A 23,939-nucleotide genomic window follows, 5' to 3' on the forward strand; every position below is an offset into this window, starting at 1 on the left:
ACCAAGCTCTCCAAGATCGCCCCACCTCGTCAGCAACTCCTCTTCCTCCTCAATGGACTCCCCCTGTGTCAGGTGACTTCAAAGCAAATGTGGATGGGGCTGTTTTCAAGGATCTTTCCTCTGCTGGTATAGGCGTGATTCTCTGGGATGATAAGGGTAATGTTATTGGAGCTTTGAGCCAGAGAATCTATGCTCCTTTGAGACCTCTTGAGACTGAAGCATAGGCAATGGAAGCTGCGATGCTCTTTGCTAGAGATATGGGCAACAAGCCTGCACATTTGTTAGTGCAGCAAGCTAAGTATGTTTCTGACTTTGAGGCTTGGGTTGAGGAAACCCCCAGCTTCATAGAAGCTGCTATTGCCTCTGATATTTCTGATTGTAAATGATTCTTTCTTCCCTTCTATTAACAATACGTAGCTGAGTTCTCATAAAAAAAAAAAGAAAAAAAAAAGAAGCTAATTTACATAGCCCGGTACTAAACAAAACAACAATTATAGTTGAGGTGATCGTTAGTGCACTATCTTCTGATAACGTCTTGTCAGAATTTACAAACTGCAATTGTAGATTGCAAAAGTTAATAACTGCTCAAGAATCAACATATTCAATTGTTATTGACTTGTGATACTGTCTACTTACCTGGTTATAAGACATGGCAATTGTTACTGCACCTCTCATAAGGCCTGCCCACCATATTATACACTGAGGTTTCAGATAGTTAGCAAAGCTTGAACTAGAATCAATGGCGATAGCTAAGTGTTGAAGATGTCTGAAATTATCACCTGTTTCCGTAGCTCAATTTTCGTACTTGGTCTTTTCTTTATAAAATTTGTAATATTGACGATAGGGAACACAAATGCTGCTCTTCCAACCAACACTAAAGCAAACAATGTTGAACTCACTGCAATGGAAGTTCGTGGGCTGAAGCAAATAGCATGAAACCAATTAAATGGTATCAAATCCATAGGAAAAGAAAATGGAAAAGTCAATATATCACTTGTCTTCTGAATGTTGTAATTGTGATTTTACTTTGGTGAGAACAAAAAGAAAATAAAAATAGAATATTCTTATGTGTTGCACTATCATATATAGTATTTGTCTAACTGCCATTTTTTGTTCAGTTGAGGGCTTGAGGCAATGATTTTCTATCTAGGATCTTAGAGAGTATGGTCTGTACCACCTAGCCTAGACCCCTTAGAAGCTGGGGCCTTGTGCACTACATATGACCTTTTCTTTTCTTCTCCTTTTTTCCAAACATATATTAGAGATGATAGTTACAATAGCTACAAGTTACGATGCATTTATTTTGACCATTTTTATAGCAACATGCATGACATGACATTTAATATCTGAATTTGGTCATTGTTGTTTCATATTATCTGAGACAATATACTAGTTGTCAGTTAACAATGAGCTCTGAAATGTGAAATAGGAAAGTAGTAAAATTACCTTGCTTTGCTGCTTTTCCATTTATCAATGTCTAAGGCATCCACGCCAACATATAGGAATATAAAAGTCTCTGCAATGAACGATATTGTTGCAAATGCATGCCTGAGATCACCAAACCATTTTGAAGATTAGAATAGGTCATTGGAGCTTAATCTTCATTTGTATTCTTAAAATGTTGACACTTGTCTTGCCTAGTCATGTGCAAAGGTCAGAGTCCCTTGTTTCTGTTAAAACGTGTAAATTGCAGACTAATAAGAATTTATTCAATAGAGCCGCAAACGAGAGGATAGAAACAAAGTTAAATTACATTGGAGATTTGAAGTAAAAAGGGAAAGAGAACATAGTAAATAGGTAAACATTTGAATCCTGACACCTTTTCAAATGAAATCCACCAAAGATTATTGCTGACTGAGAGATTTTTTTACATAAGAACATTGATTGAGGATCCAGCTTGAGAGAAACTTAATTGTGAAAGAAAAAATCATGACTTCTGCGTACCTTGCTTGCCAGCATTTCAATCTAGAGTTACTAATTGCCCTCTTTTCCTGTCAAATACTTATTTTCTGCTAAGATTTTTACAAGCATTTATTGATTAAGACACCCTTTCTAAGTTCCTAAAGGGCCTATTGAGTAAATTCTTAGATTTTACAAATACTACAATTAGATGTGACAACAATTTGAACAAATTTTCTATCTCCTATTTTTTTAAGGGGGGGTTGATGCCTCCATATTACTGGCAGTTTAAAAAAAAAAAAAAACCATGGTACTTGTATGCTGCCATGGATTTGTGAACATTACACTGTCTTTCCACTCCAACAACAAGAATATCAACAAATTGTAGTGAAAGTGCAATAGGAGCTCACCCTTGTTGTAGGCATTATGATACTTCATATACACAAACTAGCTTGTAACCCCATGCATATGCTTATATATATATATTTAAAAGACACATATTAAGATATATAGTATAATTCTTACAGATATAATTTAGATATTATTGATAGTCATTTTTTTAACTCTTTAAAAAGTTTTGTAAGAATGTTATTAAGTAGAAAATGTAAATTGTCCATTTTTTAAATATTTTTATGTTCATTAATTCTAAACTCTTTGGTTTTTGTACACAATAAATCACTTGAATGGATATTTATAATATGATCTCACATTTGATTCTAAAATTAAGAAATGAAACTCTCTCTAAAAATAAATAATTTAGGACACATGGCACAAAATTGGACTTCAATTGTAGGATCTAATTAGATTTTCTCAAAATTTTACCTATATATATATATATATAGGTGACTTACAAAATTTGAATTGTTTTTAGTTATACAAAAAAAAAAAAAAAAAGCCTCATAAATATAAAATCATTCAAACTCTCTCTTCCCCTAATTTTATATATAGTGTTTGATATATGATTATGTTTTTTATGATTTATTTATATTGGACTTCTTATTTTTGTATAGTAAATTAACTCGTTTGGCACAAAAATTAAAAAACTTCAATTAGATGGGACACATGACGTAAAATTAAGCTCTAATTGAAATCCAATTTTTACATTGAATTAACTAACTTGGCAAAAAAAATTAAAAATTTTGATTAGATGGAACACGTGGTATAAAATTAAACTCTAATTGAATTCCAATTTGAAATCTAATTAGATTTTCTCTTAACTTTACCTATATATATGACTTATAAACTTGAATTGTTTTTAGTTCTACAAAAAAAAGCCCATAAATATAAAATCATTCAAAAATTATGTTTTCTATGATTTACTTGTATTGGACTCATCGTTTTTTTACATTAAATTAATTCATTTGGCACAAAAATTAAAAAATGTAGGTTAGATGAGACATGTAAGTGCACAATTGCATCTGAACTTAATGATAGACTTGGGCTCAGGCCCAATGAGCCTTAAACAATAAGATTTGTAGAGTGTGGATTTGAAATCTAGTTTAGGGGTATTGGAAACTTGACAAGCAGGCTAGAATGCCACAATCTTTGCAAATGATAAACAAATATAATAAGGGAACCTCCTCAGACGTAAGCCGATGACGATTTATATATTGCTTCTCTTTTATGCCAAAATTACAGTTCTTAGCTCTTTTTCTCCTAACTGACAGATCCCCCTCTTCTTTTTTCCCTTTTTTCCTTAAATATTCTTCTTCTTCCCTCCTAACTCCACGTGTCTCACAAATCTTATCTTTCGGTTTTTCTTTCCACCACCTTCTTGAAGTCTTTAAATAATAGCAGGAAAGTTTTGTTCTACTGTTCAGGGGTCATTTTTTCATTAATGCGGTTAGGGAGGTAGGTGCAGGGTCTTTAATGTGGAGGTAGCAGCCTTTTTCTCATATATTTTTATCACGCCGTTGCCTTTAGAGGGTACTTGGATCCCCCTCTTACCCAATAGTTTTTCCAGGACTCTGCCTTTAATCTTCTTGGCAAATCCCAGGGTGCGTGCTGGGCCCATCCGAGGAGACATTCATCCTCGGACGGTTCCTCGGATGTCTGTAGTGTAGACTGACTCATGGGCTTGGGGCCCAATGACAAAAACAAACTGGTACCAATTGATCAAGCCCATGACCCATTTGTTTATTTTATAAATCTTACCCCCCACAAGACACATGTCGCAAAATTAAACTTAAATTTAAATCCAATTTTTACATTGAATTGACTCACTTAGCACAAAAATTCAAAAACTTAGATTAGTTGGGACACGTGGTGTAAAATTAGATTCTAATTAAATTCCAATTTAAAATCTAATTGGATTTTCTTTTAGCTTTCCCTACTATTATTATTATTATTATTATAAGTTTAATTCTGATTGGAGCTGTTCAATAATATCACCATTAAGAGGGAAATGATACGTTCTTACTTGGTTGTAACTCGTGAGCTTTCCGTAACATTATGCCAAGTGTAGTGAGACATGACAATGTCACTGAAGAATATTGTCAAAATCCCACTTAGATTTAAAAGCTGCATGAAAAATGAGAATTTATTAATTTATAAGAAAAAACGACAGGGTGATATTTTTATATTCATCGCATATCTTGTATCAGTCAGATGGTGTTGTTTGTTTGATAAATTAGTTTAAGCTACTGATGTCATTTCCCTAAATTCTTCTGTTTGTATTTGTAGACAAATGTTTTCTGCAATGAGATTATATCTCTTCTTTTTTATTGGGTGGTAACTCGATTCATTTTAGCCGTACTATTTTTGAACTACAAATGACTCAAACATTAAACAAGTATGGTGCAATCTATTCCAATGGAAGTCCAAAATGCCTGCTTAAACTAATGTACATGTATTACAAGATATAAGTAATTTACTGAAGAAGCGTGCCCAAAGGAGATAGAATGATGAAATGTAAGGCATTCATCTTCAGATTCTTTTTTCTGTTCCATTCCTTGCTATAAACCTTTGATATTTCAATTTGACATATACTATAGAATTTTACTTTATATGAATTCTAATACTTTTGGATATACTTTATGGAGGTTGAAGGCATCATGATTTTTCCAAATGAAATAAAAGTGATAAAACAAAAATTAAAACTCTGAAAAACACAAGAGAAATAAATAAATAAATAATTGAAGTTATATAAAAATTTGTCGTTGGTACCTCAGCCAACATGTATGACAAATAAGTCATAAGCATCATGAGTGCAACTTCAGTCTGTGGAGTGCCTGTTGTAGAAAAATGACAATGTCAAGTTATATAACGAGATTACATATAAGTCACAATTAATCATTTAGATATGCAAGACTCATTGACTAGTAAGATGTCCTTCCACAATTGCAACTAGGTGATTTCAAGATTGTGTTGGTTATGGGATTCCTTCACATTCCCCCCTCCCCTCATCTTCTCCTTGTATCACCTTCACTAATTTTCTCATCACTTGAATTCCACCTTTTCTTTTCCCATTTAGCTTTCTTCTTTTGTTTAGTTCTAAATTCTTAATACCATTCAAATGAGCAAAATCATGTAGTCTTCAAGTAAATGTATATAGAAGCACCAGAAGTATGCAAGGATAGAGGAGCAAATAATCCAACAATCCATTTCTCTTCAAGAAACTCCATACATTCACCGTCAAGAAATTCCAAACATTCACCATAATACATTGGCTTGCCTTAATAATTATCTTAAAGAGGATGACTTGTTTGGTTTGTATCCAACTTTTATTTATTTATTAGATCGTCTGGTTTGTATCTAACTTTTTTCATTAAGTTATCTTAAAGTAAAGAATGATTTGTCTGGCTTGTTTCCGACTTTTTTTTAAGTTATTAATATTCCAAATATGAGTGAAGTAACTCGGTATATTTTAAACAATCAATTGCTAGCCATTGATCAATCATCTCATCATTCGTTGACACTAGCTTATAACAGTATTCCTTCCAAACATCTTCAAAAACCTAGATTTAACCAAAAACAAAATGTAATTAAGGCAAGTCAACAAATATTTGTAGTGGAGTACATTTTGGGTATTGCCAAAAAACAAAAGAACGAATAACTTCAAAAAAAAAAAATACTAGAACAAAAACAAAAATAAAATTAAACGTGAAAATGAGTCAAAGCAAAAGAACTTGATCTGTAAGAAATCTCTTGATAGCTAGCAACTTAAACATGAGAGCCAAATGCATGCTGTTGTAAGAAAAGAAATAGACAAACTAGAAACTCCCTGGCCTACCATTGCACACTATTGTTCTAGGGATGGAAATAAAGATTTCGAGCAAAAACAAAATTGTATACCAAAAGATTCCAACAATTTCTAAGTTTTAGAAATATAAATTCTACTCCAACTAAAAATCTATTATCAAAAATTTTATAATTGATATATATTCAACCATGACTTTTTAATACAATCTCTCTTAACCAATAAGTCATCTCTATAATCAAATCCCACACAAAACACCCCGCATTGTTGTATTTTTTTTTTTTTCAAAATGCAACTTACACTTATATTTTAATTTAATAAATTCACCTTACTTATTGTTATTTACTTATGAATTTGCGTGTAGGATATTAAGCCAAAGAAAGTTTACTATAAAGAAGCAAAAAATGGACACCCATTTAAGTTCTTGGTTCTTGTATGTAAGTTTTTATTTATTTATTTTTATTTTCTCAAATTTGAACTCTTTTGTGTATGTTTTGGTTTATAGTTTTGGTCATTGTATTTTTATAGTTTATGAGTGTGTTGATTTTTTCAATTAGACTATCATTTGGTTATTTAACTTAAAAAATACACTTTCATTCTTGAAAAAAAGCCACATGACAGAATCTTAAAAGAGGAGCCTAGGGAACAACACTTAAATACTGTACTTTTTTTTTGAGAAAGCCTAAATATTGTACTTAAGCCTTGCTCATATCCTTCTAAAAAAAAAAAATCTTGCTCATAATATTTTATTTCTATATATTAAGAGAACTCAGAAAGTTAGTTATAACTTAAAAAAATATCAAAAATACTCCTAATCTAATTAGATAATTCTTAGTCTTAAAAAATAAAAAATAGGGTTAAAATTGTAATTAACAAAAAAAAAACTACGAGATAAATTTTTTTCCTAAAAATTAGCACATTCTCTATCTAAACATATCTCACCTAGCACATATTATTAAACTCAGCAGTTTACTTCATTTCAAATCCTAAATTTTAGTTTTATAAATATCCCTTTCTGTGTAACTTCACTAACAATAGATAAATTCAAAATTGAAAAATTATGTTAAACTCAAAATAAAAAAGAGTCTCATAGCACGTGCGGACTGCGTGTGACGAAGCTAGTTTTATATTATTTATATACCCAAAAAAAAAAATAGAAAAAGAAATTTATCATATTCATAGTTAGGTAATGGGCCGGACGGTGGTGAGTGAGTCTGGGCCAATGGTAGTTTTGAGAAATGAGTAAGAAGACAGAGGTAGTTTTGTCCTTAAAACAGAAAATTAAAAACATCCATCAAATTTTTTTCTTCTCTCTCTCTCTCTCACTATCTCCATCTGTTTTCTCTTTCATCGAATCACACACCCAAAAATATTATTAAAAAAAAAAATCATTTCATTTCATTTCATTTCATTACAAATCGAAACCATATATTTTTTGATCGTTCCGGTGCTTCTCACCACAAACGATTTTGTTTCTTCTCATGCACTCGCGCACGCTGATTCCGATCACTGCCTTTTTTTTGATTCCAATGTTCTGATCGATCCTCCACACCCACACACGCGCACGCGGAGGCTGTTTTGAATTTCGGCGGCGGCGGCGGCGGCAGAAGAAGAAGAAATGGCTTCGGCGCAGAACCAAGCGCCGAATGTGGATCTCTTCGATGCGTATTTCCGTCGCGCCGATTTGGACCGCGACGGCAAAATCAGCGGCGCCGAAGCCGTCTCCTTCTTCCAAGGCTCCGGTTTGTCTCAGCAAGTTCTTGCTCAGGTCTCTCTCTCTCTCTCTCTGTCTATCTATCTATTTGTGTATGTAATTTGATATTGAGTTGGATCGGATTGATTCGTAAATTTTGATGTATTTTAGTTGTTTAAGCTTTTGTTAACGTCACTGATTGGTGCTAGGGTTTTTTGGATGCTCAAATTTTGATATCTATTGTGATTTTGATTATAGTTAGGAACATGTGTACATTAGAGCTGTGTGCAATGGGACATAGAGTGGGTTAATGCATTGAATAAAGTCTTCAATTTTTTGAAGAGTGATGGAATAGGATAAATGTGGTGACTGTGATTAGTTTGTTGAGTTAATTCATAGCGGACTTCAAAATTGTTGTTATTTTGATAGTAATTACACGCTGGTCGCGCTGAGATAACAGAGAGTATTGACTTTTAGATTTTCTTTACTGTAAATCTTAGTGCTTGATATAGCTCTTTGGGGGAATTTAAAATTATGGGTAGAATGAACATGAGAGAGTGTATGATTTAATCGGTTTTAGTTTTATGTTGGTGTTTTTATCTGCAGATATGGGCAATTGCCAACCAGAGCCAGAGTGGATTTCTTGGTCGGCCAGAGTTCTATAATGCCCTTAAACTTGTCACTGTGGCGCAAAGTAAACGAGACCTAACGCCTGACATAGTGAAGGCAGCATTGTATGGCCCAGCTTCAGCTAAAATACCTGCACCGCAGATCAGTGTTACTGCCATGCCCGCACCTCAGTTCAATACTTCTGCTGCTGCATCAGCTCCTACCCCTCCAGTTGGTCCGGTTACTCCAACGTCCTCCCAAAATCTTGGGTTCAGGGGGCCACAAGTTCCTCCTAATGCGGGTATCAACCAGCAGCAATTTCCTTCACAAGGAAGTCAGTTGATGAGGCCTCCACAGGCTGTAACTTCCTCTGCTCCCCGCCCTCCAAATCCAAGCGTCTCAAGTGATTGGGTTGGTGCAAGGACAGGTTCCTTACAAGTCCCAGTCAGTGGAATGAGTACCTCAGCAACTTCTGATGGATTTGGGTTGGCAACATCTGGATCGCCTGCCACACTGCCACCTAGGCCACAAGCAACATCTGGAATGAGGCCATCCGGACCACCGGCTAAGGATTCTAAACCCTTGGATATATCTGGAAATGGTTTTGCACCTGACTCAATTTTTGGTGGTGATGTTTTTTCTGCTACCCCATCTCAACCAAAGCAAGATTCTTCCACACGTACGATTTCTGCAAGCAATTTACCAGTCTCATCACCAGTTGTTCCGGTATCTTCAGTGATCCAGCCTTCTTTGCAGAGTTCACTCATAACACAGCCTGTTGGTGGTCAGCGTCTGCAGGTTCCGGCACTTGCAAATCAGTACCAAAAGGTTTCAACACAGACCACTTCTGCATCTAGTTCATCTGGAATATCAGTTGGTGCTGAGATTTCTGCTTCCAGTCAGTCCCAGCGGTCATGGCCTAGGATGAGTCCAACTGATGTTCAGAAGTATACCAAAGTATTTATGGACGTAGACAAGGACAGAGATGGGAGGATTACTGGTGAAGAAGCCCGCAATTTATTTCTTAGTTGGCGACTGCCAAGAGGTAGAACTATTTTTCATTATGGAATTTATCTTTGGGCTTTATGCCCATTACTAAATTGCTAATGTGGTTTATGAAAGGTTTATACTTTCTTGTATTTTATTTTAGTCTGAATGCATAATATGCTATCAGTTTAAAGCTTCTGCTATCCTTATATCTGAATTTAGGTTGCCGTGAATTATTGTTTATTTCCTGTTTAACTTCCTGCTGGAATGTTTATTCAAATTATTAAGTTATGGCTTTAAGTGCCCAATTTTTAGAATGGTCTATATCATCTGCTATGTAACTCTAGTATAGAAGGAGCTTGGCTACTGGGTCAGTTATTGTGCATTTGTGACTTGTGTGCTGTTGAGTATCTTTGGTGATCACAAAGCCTCATGAGTTTGCACAACCTCCATGTCATGGACCTATTGTTGTATAAGATGGGTTTCTATCATGTACTAATGATTTAAAATTTTTTTTTTTTTATCTTGGTATGCTCAATGTTCAACTCCAGCAGATAATTTTATTTACAGAAGTTTCTAAAGTTTAGTGGCTTCTAAAGACTGGCTTTAAACCAGGAAAGGTCTATCTTGATATTTTTTAAATTCTAAGGCTCAACATAGCCAGGTCTAAGGCTATGTCTTGTTTTTTGGCCCAACTTCTTACATATGATTTATGGAGATAATTTCTTAACGGCAGCTAATAATCCCATGATCACATTGTTCTCACTAGTATGTATTGTTCATATTTCAGAGGTTCTAAAGCAGGTGTGGGACTTGGCGGATCAGGATAATGATAGCATGCTTTCTCACAGGGAGTTCTGTGTTGCTCTGTATTTGATGGAGCGGTATAGAGAAGGCACTCCTCTTCCAGCAGTGCTCCCAAGCAGCATTATATCTGATTTACCTACCCCTGGCCAACCTGTGACCAACTACTCCAATGCAGCATGGGGACATGCGCCTGGTACTATTCCACACCATGAATCTTTTAGTTTATGGTACCAGCTGGCGCAATTTATTACAAAATAGATCCTATCTTTACCCTTTTTTTGTTCAAAGGTTTTCAACAACAGCAAGGGATGCCTGGTCCTGGTCCTGGTGCTCGGCACATGGCAGCAGGAAGGCCTCCGAGGCCTGTTCCTGTCCCTCAGGCTGAAGGGTCACAGGTCAATCAGCAGAAGGCAAAAGTTCCAGTGTTGGAGAAACACCTTGTAGATCAACTCAGTACCGACGAGCAGAACTTGCTCAATTCAAGGTTCCAAGAAGCAACAGAGGCTGATAAAAAGGCACTTATTCTATCTCTGTTTCTTGCATCATTTTGCTTTAGCCATTTGATCTTTTTGCTGGATTCCCATTATTTGCTATATCTGGGGATGTTGCAGTAAAATTAGGTGTTCAATGACATTTGGTTTCTTTGACTGGTTCTCCACTTGATTACCCCTGTGCTCTACTCTTTGCCATACCTAGGTGAACACAAATATTGCATGATCAACCAGCAAGAGAAAGCTTTTTCAACCCTGCTGGGCCTGTAGCCTTTTTTAATTGTTGAAATCTACATCAGTTTGGTAGTGTTTGTTCTTCTATTTCTTCATTATATTTATTTCACTTGGAACCCTATACTTTTCCATAACCTCTTTATTTAGCGTCTAAATCTATCTACTATTTTTAATATCACATTTCTTTTTTTCCCCCCCTATCTTTGTATCTTACATATTTTGAACCATAGTTCTCTGGTTGTTAACTTGTTATAGGTTTATGGTTGCATACAGTTTACCCATTCACCCTACCCAAGCCCTTTGTGTTTCTCTTCCAGCAACATAGCACATTATAGACGACCCTTCTTGCAACATTGAAGTTTTAACTTTTGGTTTTGCCCTGAATTTTTTGTTTTCTTTTATTATTTGTTCCAATTTGAAGATCCATGCTAAGGTGACATAAAAGCTTTCTGTTGTGTTCCTCTTTCCTTCAAGAGTTGAAGGAAAGACTTGAATGAGTCTTTAGTTGAATATACTTTTTATCATCTTCACCTGGTAGCATTTTTACTTTGACCAAGATGTTGTGTTCCTCTTTCCTTAAAGAGTTGCTAATCATCTTTTGACCTGATCCTTTCTTAATTGTAGGTAGAAGAACTGGAGAAAGAAATATTGGATTCTAGACAGAAAATTGAATTCTGCCGCACCAAAATGCAAGAACTTGTGAGTATTTAATGTTCTTTTTGAAGGTTATATGACATTGTATGTGTGTTCCTTTGATTGTTGTTGGGGATCTAATTGTTACATATTGATAAATGAAAATACTTGTTTGTCCTTTTGCCTATAGCTAATGACAAGCTTTTATGAACAACTTTTTAAAACTTCACTTTTTCAAAATACAAGCATACTTCAACACACTTTCAACAACAACAAAAAATCATCAAAACACACACAATATATGCAATGCTCTGCAAAATAGTGTTTCCTTTGCATGTGACATTGTTAGTTATGATAACTGAAAAAAAAAAAAAAATGTTTTGATGCTAGCAGCATGGACATGTCTTTAGTTATATAATCCACCTATGTTTGTTTGTTTGTTTTTTGTTCCCCAAATATGAAAAAAAATGACTTAAATTAATTGTCAATTTGTTAGTAGACCTCTTTTTTCCTGATCATTATTCTGATTGCAATCTGTATTAAGGTGGATAAAAAATGTAAAGACATCATGTTTCTTACTTTGAACTTATAGGTGCTTATTCTGGATGGCTGGGAACTGCACTTGTTTCTACTATTCTCTTTGTAGTCAGAAGCAATGATGCTTAATTATTCCGCTATGTTTTCCCTAAATTTATTTTTCACTTTGGTACAAGGTTTTATACAAGAGCAGATGTGACAATCGCCTTAATGAAATCACAGAAAGAGCATCTGCTGATAAACGTGAGGTATCTTTTGGATGCTTGAGCTTATGTATGTTTCCTCATGTTTCTTTTGTAATATGGGCTCAATGATCATTATCTGTCTTCAGGTCGAGTCCCTGGCCAAGAAATATGAAGAGAAATACAAGCAAAGTGGAGATGTAGCCTCCAAGTTAACTATTGAAGAAGCAACATTTCGTGATTTACAGGTAGCCATAATTTCTTTTCATGAATGACCAATAAATGGCCTGCTGTTGGTCATTAAAGTATTAAAAGTGTGTCATTGTGCTGGTCCTTCTGTTAGATTTATGTTAAACAATCTTATGCTTTTTATTTGTAGGAGAGGAAAATGGAGCTTTATCAGGCCATTGTTAAGATGGAACAAGATGGCAGTGCTGATGGCGTTCTTCAGGTATGTCTTCACAAATTTGGTCTGGTGCAGGCCTATTTAGAACTTGTTTATGTTCATTTTCAACTGCAAATTTCAGGTTCACGCTGATCGTATCCAATCAGATCTTGATGAACTAGTAAAAGGTCTAAATGAACGCTGCAAGAAATATGGATTACGTGCGAAACCAACCACATTGACTGAGCTTCCCTTTGGTAAGTTTTTGTCATAATTGCCCCGTTTTGTTTATTCCCTTTACCCAATAAGGAAGGCTCGGTAATCCTTCACTTCTTTTTCTTTTTGTTATGTGGGAAAAGTAATTGCACTGTAATTGGATACTAATATTAAATTATAGAAATCTTAAGTTGAAATGTGATTATGAAAGGATGACGAAGGATAGGGAAAAAAAGTAAGATTTATTGCAAATTTTTGTTATGAACTACCTAAGCATTCATTTTAAAAATTTCTATCTTTTCCTTTTTATTATGTGGAATGCGACATTTTATTATTTTAAGACAGTTCCTTAACAAACTTTTTGTCCCTCAAGCTATGTTTGAGTCCTTTTGCTTGGTGGCAAGAAACAGTGACACTTGTCTGTGAAATACTCAAATTCTTTTTTCCATTAAACAATGAAAAGCAGTTTTTTTTTTTCACAGGGAATGAAATTATTCCTATTTGTAATTAATCAGAAGCTTTCATCATGTTTAATAAGGGTCTGTTTGGGATTTATTTATTTTGTTGAAAGTACTATAGATAAATGTAAAAGTTAGCCAAAATAATACAGTGAGACTCATAAATAATACTAAAAAGTGCAATATGACCTATGAATAGTAACAAAAATAAGCTGAATAGTAAAATAAGCTGGCTTTTTAATTTGGAGCCAAACGCACACTAAATGTGACTTACTAATTACAATCTCCCCATTTTGAGTGTGAAATAGTAAAGCATCTGACAAGGATGGATTGATTATTGAGAAGAAATGGTGTTGCAGCATGATTGGACGTTGCTGCCCCAATCATTGACCTATGTTTTTCCCTTCTTCAAGGCTTCAGTTGATTTAATTTCAATTTACTATTAGTTCTGTCAGTGTTATCCTGGGTTTGCCTTTTCTGTTCATCCGATTTTATTTTGATAATTCAATTGTTACAACAAGTGCAGGAGGGGGGATTCAAACTGTGTTTCTCCTCATAAAGAAGACCAAGCCATTGAGTTACAAGGCTCTTGGCTTGTTTATCCAATTTCATACTGCTGAAGATTTTGTGTTGTGTTATATTGCATTCGCTTACCTGAAGTGTTTTTATTATTTTTTAGGTTGGCAACCTGGGATCCAAGAGGGTGCTGCTGACTGGGATGAAGATTGGGACAAGTTTGAGGATGAAGGTATGCAAAAATAATTCCTTGTAGGATGAGATCAGTCTTTACTTATTAACTTAAAGAGATTTTCTGGGCATATCAAGTGGTATTTCATCTTTGAGCATGTGATGCATTGGGTTACCAATCATGCATTGCTACATACACAACAACAAAGCCTTTGTCATAAATCATTTTCAAGTATATATGTTATGATAATTGTCTTGCATATTTTGGTATTGCCATTTGTCCCTTATGCAATGTGCTCTGGTTGTGAGCCCAATGCCTGTGGTTGCTAATGATTAATGTCCAATTTTTCAGGATTCTCTTTTGTGAAGGAGCTCACTCTTGACGTCCAAAATGTCATAGCACCTCCAAAGGAAAAATCCAAATCAGCTAGTAATGAAAAAGCCTCCACAGTTGAAAGTCCAACAGCTGCTTCACCTAAAGCTGATGTTAAGGTGGAAAAGCCGCACACTATGGATGAACAAGCTGTTGAAAATGGATCGGCATATAATAGAAGTGAAGATGAGTCAGTAAAAAGTGCCCCTAGCAGTCCCTTTGCAAGGAGTGCTGTTGAAAGTCCACCAAGAGAATTCCCAGATTCTAACTTTGACAAGGCTCATAGTGCAGATGCCTCACCCAGTAATAAAGATTTTCAAAGGTATTCTTCTAAAATTGGTATATAAGTTTTTGTCTTGCAATATGTGCTTAGTTGACGCTTATTAATGCAGCACCTTGTTTCAACATTGAATGTGTATCTTTTGATTGAATTGCCCATTAAGATTTGTATGTCTTCTTCTTTGTTTTTATTTTGGTGAAGTGTTATTGTTCCCTCATTCTCTGTTCATTATGCCTTTTACTCAACAATATACCAACCTATTCTTATTATCACTAATGGGCCTATCTCAGCTATCAGAGGTCATTATTTTAATGATTTTTTCCTGAGTCTACTCTATATGAGGAGAAGGTATTTGGTATCAAATGATATCATATCAACGGTATGAAATGATATCATATCAGCGGTATCAAAATTCATTAAATGTGAGACATGTCAACAAAAAATAATTAACCCACTAACAATTGAAAGACGTGTTAGTGGGTAGTTATTTTTGCACGCATGTCTCTCATTTATTGGATTTTGATACAGATGACGTAGTATCATTTGATACAAAATACTTTTTCCTATATGAGACCCTTTCATCTTTCAATGTAAATAATTAGTTACCATGTCTGATGTATTTAGAGAGATGGATAAAAGAAAAGGAAGCTATAACTTAATAAAAAGAAAAAAAGAAGCTATCATGTCCAATCTCAAAACATTGCATTGCAGTCTTTTTGACATCTGTCTGTCCTTGTGTGGCATTCATCTGCAGATAACAGATAATACTGCTGGTCTCTTCCTTTGTTTGATTGTTTTTGGGTTTTTTTTGGGTGTTTTGGGGGGGAGAGAGAGAGAGGGGGGGGGGGGGTGGTGGGGAGCAATTGGAAGTAAGGGGACGCGACACCAAAAACTAAACCTCACAAAAGGAGTGAATTTACTGCTCATATGGCTACTAGTTTTTGTAGTCATTGCAAGTGATAGCAATCTAATTTTACATGTTCTCTTCTTTGTAAATGGTGATACCTTTGACTTCTGACATTTACCTTTAATTCATGCATCTCATCATCATTGGATATATGCATGAGGCACATTTACCTGCCATGACTTTGTTCATGTATACATAAATTGAAATACTCCTATTCAATACCCCATGTTCATGTCAAATGGTAACAGTTGAATACTTGAAAGTACTGTTCTTTTTGTTGCTTCTATGATTTAAGCTTATTAGTAGCTTTTAGAATACCAGTGCATATCTTAGCCATTCTACGACATTCTCTGGTTTGTCCTCTCCACTTGATGTAAATCTTATAATTTATATTACACGTATCTTTTTTTTTTTTTTTTTTTAGAATAAATATTATATTACACATCTAATTATATATTTACTATATGTGCAGTGATGGTGGTGCGGGGTCTATGTTTTCTGGTGATAAGAGTTTTGATGAATCAGCTTGGGGAACATTTGACGCTAATGATGATGTTGACTCAGTGTGGGGCTTTAATCCAATCAAAACAACCAAGGTATGCAAATCTACATAATGTTATTGAATATTTTATTTAACAAAGAACTTGGTGTACTATAGTCACGCTGCAAACATATCCTGTAAACCTTGTGAAAAAGCAATATAATATATTATGTAAAATAAGAAACATTTGCTGAAGTAAAAATCTAGAAAATAAAAAGGAGGGCCAAGCCTAATAAGATAGCTTATATACAAAAGTTCCCAACATACGAGCATGTATTCCTCTAAAATTTTGTAGGTTGATGTAATTTCACATTATTTTTCTTCACTTTTAATTGACAACTCAACCAATCCCACACCCTTAATAAGATAATTCTTTAGGTGGCTCAAAAATGATTTTTGGGAAAAGTTCATGGATGGGTATTGGTTAAGAAATATTTTTAAGAACTTTTTATAGGAAAATAAAATAGTAACTGATTTTTTGACAACCTTTTATATTTCCCATAAAAGTGGTATTCAAACTTTTTAAAAATAGTCCATTAACAAATGCCCTAAGGGCACCCATTAATAGGACCTATTAATTAATTCTATGGCTTTGATTGTATAGCCACTTGAATCTTTATGTTTGGTCATTAATGAGCTGGGTTCTAAATTCCACATGCTTTTATATAAAAATGATTTGAATTGTGCAGGAGCCTGCCCAAGAAAGAAATGGAGATAACTATTTATTTGGGTATGGGGATTTTGGTCTAAACCCTATCAGAACTGGGTCACCACAGGCAGGTGGCCTTTTCCAGAAGAAGAGTACATTTGCTTTTGACGAGTCTGTTCCTAACACACCCGGTGGCCTTTTCCAGAAGAAGAGTACATTTGCTTTTGACGAGTCTGTTCCTAGCACACCACTCTACAGTTCAAGCAATTCGCCACATAGATATGAGGGGTCAGGACCCGCTTTTGATGGCTTCTCAAGATTTGATTCTTTCAGCACGCATGACAGTGGCTTTTTTGCCCCACGGGAATCTCATACAATAGCACGATTTGATTCTGTTCTCAGCAGTAGAGACTCTGATCAAGGTCATGGATTCCCAACCTTCGAAGACTCGGACCTTTTTGGGTCTGAGCCATTTAGAACATCCATAGATAGCCAACCTGCCAGTCAACCTGCTAGGAAAACATCTGATAATTGGAATGCATTTTAGCTGGGTGGTTCTGCATCTTATCTGTGTGCGCTTTTCTGCGTTAAAACCTTCTGAGTGCTGTTTATTTCATGATGATGCAATCTTGGGAGTGGTTTGAGTCAGCATGCTTTGGTTTGCATCCATCGACTGTTTGTAATGTATTTTTGTATTACTCCTTGTGTATCCATCCTCCCTTTTATCTTTCTTTTAATTCTTTTTCTTCCATTTACTTTTCTAGCTCTTTGGGTATTCTTTTTTTTCTTTTCCATCTTTGTCAGTCTCTAGTTCTGTTAAAAGAAATCTTTAAATAAATAAATAAATATATATATATATATATATATTTTTTTTGTAACTCATTGATGAGTGTGTCTTATCATCAAGGAGTTATCTTTGTTGTATGCAATTAAAAATCTTAAATAAATTTTTGGTCGCTGATGTTGTTCTACGCAAATATTGAATAAATTTTGTTAAGTCAATGTGGCTTTATTGGATCTTTCCATTGAATGGAATGCATATATGCATTGCATAATTGTATTGGTAAGGGAAATGGGGCAAAACTTAAAATTAATTTTTAGTATGTCTCAGTGGGTGGCTCATTGCCCTTCATACACCCACCTCTTCCACTTCTCTCTCTCTCTCTCTCTCTCTCTCTCTCTGTTTCACTTTCTTTTCAATGTGGGAAGCATAAAACATTATAACGTAAAACCTCAATACACGCCCTTTTTTGTCTTACCACTTCGTGTGTGAAGGGTTTGACCGCTAATATGGCTTAGCCGGATCTGTTTGAGATTCTCATTGATGATGAACTTGATGTTTTGGGTTTTGGGGGTGTGGAATCTGGAAAGAGTAGTGTTCCAATCAGTGTCATCACTTGTAAGATTTAACACGATAGTTTCAACGGGTGTAGCTGGTCATAGAGATGGCAATGAGACGAGGTCAGGTAGATCATAGGTGCTCCATCCCTTCTTCGAGGAGGGATCATTACAGGTCAGGATTATACATGGTGGAGTTATTTTGCCATCCTTATTAGAGAAGTGAGGGTTTGAGAAAGTTTGAAAGACCAAATTACAAAACTGAGACTCTGAAAGTTTGAGATTAACCGACTCTGAAAGTATGAGATTAACCGAAGCTAAAAGCTTTAAAGTGAAGAAGTGAAGAGGTGAGGAAGGGTGAAGAGGGGAGGAAGCGCAAAGGCAAAGCCATGACCCATGAATTTTGCAATTTGAAGATTCTGAACTAAACTCATCTACTTGTAGACTTCGTAATAAACTCGTCCACTTGTGGACTTCATAATGAACTCGTCCACTTGTGGACTTCGTAATGAATGAAATGAACAGACTTGTTAGAGATGGTGAGATATCTGATCTTTGATATGAAATTCTTACCATTAGATTATGTCTTCATTTTGTATTATAACCGTTGATTTGAAATTAGGTAATTGTGCTACTGCAATCAGTCAAATCATGCTCAACTTCCACTCTCATCAACACCGTTGATTTTGAATTTTAATTTGAGATTAACGGTTGATTTGTATATTGAGAATTTGTGTGGAAAAAGCAACTGTTGCTTACTGATGTCTGATGGGATTATACACTCATAGAGTCTCATACACGTTTCCCCTCTCTCAGTCTGATACCAAAACGTGTGGGCTGGTAGTCTGGGGCTTTGGGCATGTCAAATTATTATTATTTTTTTGTAAGTTTATATAAATAATTCGGTCGGTTTGGGTTATTTGGGTGAAATTTTTGTAATCCCAAATTCGACCATCGACAGATTCAGAGCCACTCGTGGACCTTTGGTTCGGGCTGGTGGGTCGTTTGGTCCGGGTCATTGAACAGCCCTAATTAACATTGATAGGGTTGAACTGGTCAAGTCAAGAAAAGGTGGGGACATTTTGTGTCACCCTAACCTAGAGTGCTCTTCTGCTACCCAAAGCTTATGCACTCCCTCACTTTTAAGTTGGTTTTATCTTCAGCAGTTTTACCCGCACTGTTTCATTTGGTCTTTTTTTATGAGGTTAAAGGGGAAGGTGAAAATGGTACCGGTTAAATTAATTTTTAGATCTTTAATGATTTCCTTCTCCAGGTACAAGCACCTAAAATTCAACTCATGTTAATTACCAAGAAGTGAAAACAGTACTCATTTAAATTAAAAAATTTCAATAATCAATTAACTTATTATAGCTCTTGGGTCAATTCAATGCCGTCTCTGTGCGTTATATACGTGCAATTTAGGTCTTAAGAACTAAGTCAGGTCTAATATATATAATTGGTCTTATGACCTACCTTTACCCCCCATTTGACACTCCATTCTTCTAGAAGATGCAGACATTATTGAATTTTAAACTTTTTTTAGAATTAAAAGGATTGAAAAGATGAACAACATATAGTCCATTTCAGGGGGCTGGTCCACAATCATAACAAATATACACCTACACGAATCTTACACCATATTCTTATCACTTTCCAGATAAGGACACCAACCCTTACTCCACTGACACGAAAATTAGCAGCCAATGAGCATTAGCAATCAGAGAAGATGTTACTAAAAAATTATTTCAGCTGCCCATGTTAGGGGAAGATTTCTTTGTGAAATAACTATTTATTGTATCCGACATATTCATCATCTCTCTCATAATCTATGGTCTTAAAACTCTCGCTCACAACATGTAAGTCCCACAACTGTGTATGTCTAGATATTGTAAGAGAAATGATATATGCCAAATGCATTAAAAATTATGACACATCAACCTGTTAGGAAATGTGTGCATTGCCCTTGTTTATGGACTAGGCCTACAAACATTTTACAAGAGATTTGAAATGGGTTATAATTTCGTGCCTAACCTTGAAAGTAAATAAATATTTTGAACCATTTTAATGTAGAACAAATCAAATTAATCAACCTAAACATAATAGGGAATATCTGAACTACGGAATTTCCATAGCTGAAGATTTGATCATCTAAAATAAACATAGGTTCAGAAACCAAAAATGTTGATGTCTTCTATGTGACAGAAATGCAAAATCTTCACGTTGCACTTGCATCATTACAAACAGAGGGTTTAAATTTGAACACATCTATCAGCCCTTTACCAGAAAAATTATGAAGTAGAAGACCTTGTTCCTAGAATTGCAAAACCAACAATAAATATCCCATGAACACCTCTAAATTCTCTTTGCAATTGCTTATTCAAAATCAGGCAAACAAACCTAACAGGCAAGACAAAAGATGGTGCATGGCAGATGCCTCTCACTACCAAAGACAAGAGATTAGCAAAACTCCAGACTAATGGAGCCAAATTGAATTGGTTCATTAAAAGAACCACTGAGTTGACAAAGTAACTTGGAACAACTCTGCAGACATTAACAAAATATACGCCAAGCTGAAGTCTGATTTTTCCAAACGGAAAGTAACTCCAATTCTAGTCCTTTGAAGACAAAAACAGCTACTCCATTCAACAGAAGATGAGCATGAATTGGAAGCAACAACTCAACTAACATCATCCCAACCATTTTCAGTCAGTCCGTTCCACAAATTTCCACTGCTTGAATCAAGGGCTAAAGACTTATAACCTTCAGGTCATCCCATCTTTTCTCCATCCCTTACTCACATGTATTAGATCCAGTTGAAGGCAACCCAAACCATATTTATCTATGGAATTTCTATTTTCTGACAATAAAATATCTTATGCTGCAATTTATCCATCCCAAAAATCTCATTTTAATCAAGCTAACTTTTAATGGACATATTGCTGACATACCCAACCTTACACTAAATTGAAATAATTAGGAGGAAAACATTTTCAACATGTCAATCAATTTCAGACGTTTTTGAATCAATATTAATATCTTCTGAATACAAGTATGCTGATATGCATTTACGTTATGATTTATTGCACATCATAAGTATGCCTTTTCAAGCATCTTTAAGAGTTTAAGAAATAATACTGAGAATTGAGAACCTTGTTGTCCAAATGGATCGACTATATATGGGCAGAGACTCTGACTACCATCTAAAATAAAGTATCCTTCTAAACAGATATCATAGTTGAAGAGCTTCCACATATTAAAAACTCAAAGAACAAAAGCTTTAAATCGAGATTCTCATAACACGTTATTGTAAAATCATATGAAAAATGACTAAGTAATGTAACTGAAACATATCCCACAAGAAATTCACAAGAAATTCAGAATTTCTGTAAGATTGTAATATTGTACCTGCATTTTTTATGACTAATAATGCCATTTCTTACCAACATGGTAACATGGTTCATAGTTCACTCTACACTACCATTCACAGTACACTCAATTTGAAATCATTCACTTTTGGGAAGAAAATCTCCAGCAGAGCATACCAAGTTCCTGAAACCCCAAGAACAATTCCTAACAACATAATCCCCACATCCAAAGCCCATCCTTTCCATCCTATCTCGCTCCTAAACACCTTTAAGTGAAACAAGGGAGGCAAAACAAATCCCAAAGCACAGCATACACCACTCCCCACCAAAGACAAGAAATCAGCAAAATTTGGGACAGACAAAGCCACCAAACTCACCAACACAACCAGCAACCATCTCAGCCACAGGCAGTAAGTCCCACCCCAAAACCGCCTCTCAACAATCTCATAAACTGGGTTCATCATTATAGGCAATGTAAAGAACAAATTCACACAAAGACCGAGTTTAACGAGAGTGCTCACAAAGCCTCCACCCAAATTAGCTGTGATCATATCCTTTGTATCTTCTCCAAAAGCAAAGTAACCGAATGCTCCAAATCCCCCATACATCAAGGCAATGAAAGCCATGGTCAAGGCCAAGATTTTCCCAAACTTGTCCTTATCTTTCATCTCTGACTCCAAAGGCAAAGCCATCCCAACCCCTTCAAATGAATAAACAGCCACACCCATTCCATAAAAGAACACAGAAACACCCCCAAAGGCCTTCACAGCATGGCTCTGTTTCAAAAAAACCAACACATCCTCAACCATCACCACCCCAATTGCTCCAAGATCAACCACATCAGCAAAAATACTCAAAGGGGCTAAATGGGTCAAACTTGCAATTGAATTCAACCCCAACTGAAAAGGCAAGCACCCCCATATGTAAAAACTCTTGGGTGCCAATCCCAGAATACTGGTGCTCAAATTACCAACATCAACCAAAGTATTGCCAATGAAAATCAAATAACCAACACAAAAGCCAGCTTGTGATAAAATAATTAGAATATCAACAAGGAACCTACCAGTTGAGCCACAAACAGTGAACCCCAAATCTCCAAAAGATGCAATCTTTGAGAATCCATTAGAAGATTCAAGCTTCCGGCGAGTGTAGACCAAGAGCATCATGCAATAGTGAGTTAGAGCAGCCACAAAGAAAATCATGAGGAGGTTCATGACCCAACCTGTGCGCTTGAAAGAATAGGGAAGGCCTAAAACACCAGCACCAACAATGGCAATGAAAACATTGGCAAAGGTCTTGGCTTGTGAGGACAAAGCTTGTGGTGAATGACCAAGAAGAGGTGTGTCTTCTCTGGGTGGTGATGGAGCATTCAATGCATTAGAGGAAGACCCTGCTTCAAACCCCATGATGCAAAACTCTGATTTTGACTCCAAAAAGCTTGTCTTTTCTAATCAAAGTTTTGGTTTTGACTCAAAAAGTTTGATTATTTGTAGAATTCTACAGAACTAAATGAATGAAAAAATATGTTCATGCAAGAGAGAGAGGGCTCTGATTGTGTTTGCTAAGGCTTGGCAGATACATATAAAGAGATTGAGAATTGGCAACGTAAATGGAGAGAAGGCTTTGGTTTCGGATGTTTCAGTTTTCAGTTTGTGACAGAAAAAGAGGGTGGAAATTTGAAAATGAACGAGAAATCTTTATTGGCTGATAATTACCTGCAGAATCTAAAGAGTCCAATCTGAACTGGACACTTCTGTGGTTTACAGTTTTTTTATGAGGAAAAAATAATTCTTTGTGGAAATAAAAGGGCTGCAACCATTAAAATGTTGGGAAATGGTTTGCTTATTATAGAATCTGAGAGTATCCACATAAATTTTTCCATTTTGCATGTCTTAAAACCTACCATTTTTATTTTATACATCTATTTTTATAAAATATTCACATCAGTTTATTTATTATACACATTTATTCAAATAAAATATTTATTTTTTTAACACTGTGAACAGTAACCGTGAGAGTGAGGTGAGAAAGGAAATAAGAAAAAAAGAGTGAGGAGAGAGAAAAAAGAATAAAAAAATTATTTACACGGTGAACAATAAGAGCAACCACACCAGATCAGTTAAAATCTTGTAAAATAGACAAAAGTACAATTTTTAAACATTTTGTGCAAAAAAACACCCACATTAGTGAGTGTAAAAATGGGTAAAAATGTGCAAAATCATAAACGAGCTACAGTACTCGTGTAAATATACACGGGTACTATAGCACATGTATAAGTTATTTTATTAATTTTTTCTCTCTCCACCTCACTTTCTTTTTCTCTCGGGTTGCTGAAGCCACTGAATTGTTGCTCCATCCTCCGCTGATCTCCTCCACTAATCTCCGTTGCTCTCTCAAGTCTCGCCACAGCCGTGCCATCGCCGATCATCTCACTCGCCGCTGCTCACCCCGATCGCCGCTACATCAACGA

General features: G+C 35.4%; 2 protein-coding genes across 2 annotated transcripts; one reads left to right on the forward strand and one right to left on the reverse strand.

The window, feature by feature from the left end:
- Positions 1 to 7,396: 7,396 nt before the first annotated feature.
- Positions 7,397 to 17,626, forward strand: LOC142643029 (uncharacterized). Its single transcript, XM_075817553.1, has 13 exons — positions 7,397 to 7,865; positions 8,397 to 9,444; positions 10,177 to 10,386; positions 10,482 to 10,708; positions 11,543 to 11,617; positions 12,265 to 12,336; positions 12,420 to 12,518; positions 12,650 to 12,721; positions 12,798 to 12,912; positions 14,009 to 14,077; positions 14,369 to 14,711; positions 16,049 to 16,172; positions 16,807 to 17,626. The coding sequence occupies exons 1-13, from the start codon at positions 7,716 to 7,718 to the stop codon at positions 17,311 to 17,313; spliced, it is 3,111 nt and encodes a 1,036-aa protein (XP_075673668.1). The 5' UTR covers positions 7,397 to 7,715; the 3' UTR covers positions 17,314 to 17,626.
- Positions 17,627 to 21,375: 3,749 nt separating this feature from the next.
- On the reverse strand, positions 21,376 to 23,285 carry LOC142642401 (amino acid transporter AVT3B-like). The gene has a single exon (XM_075816749.1). The coding sequence runs from the start codon at positions 22,873 to 22,875 to the stop codon at positions 21,586 to 21,588; it is 1,290 nt and encodes a 429-aa protein (XP_075672864.1). The 5' UTR covers positions 22,876 to 23,285; the 3' UTR covers positions 21,376 to 21,585.
- Positions 23,286 to 23,939: the final 654 nt, after the last annotated feature.

Source organism: Castanea sativa, chromosome 7 (assembly GCF_040712315.1).
Source record: "Castanea sativa cultivar Marrone di Chiusa Pesio chromosome 7, ASM4071231v1".
In the NCBI taxonomy this organism is placed as follows: Eukaryota; Viridiplantae; Streptophyta; class Magnoliopsida; order Fagales; family Fagaceae; genus Castanea; species Castanea sativa.

What these genes read in the sequence shown, in the direction of transcription:
- LOC142643029 (XM_075817553.1), top strand. Translation starts at nt 7,716, where the DNA reads ATGGCTTCGGCGCAGAACCAAGCGCCGAATGTGGATCTCTTCGATGCG. An exon ending in TAGTTGGCGACTGCCAAGAG is followed by an intron (nt 9,445 to 10,176) that starts GTAGAACTATTT and finishes TTCATATTTCAG; the next exon opens with AGGTTCTAAAGCAGGTGTGG. An exon ending in GGACAAGTTTGAGGATGAAG is followed by an intron (nt 14,078 to 14,368) that starts GTATGCAAAAAT and finishes CCAATTTTTCAG; the next exon opens with GATTCTCTTTTGTGAAGGAG.
- LOC142642401 (XM_075816749.1), bottom strand. Translation starts at nt 22,875, where the DNA reads ATGGGGTTTGAAGCAGGGTCTTCCTCTAATGCATTGAATGCTCCATCA.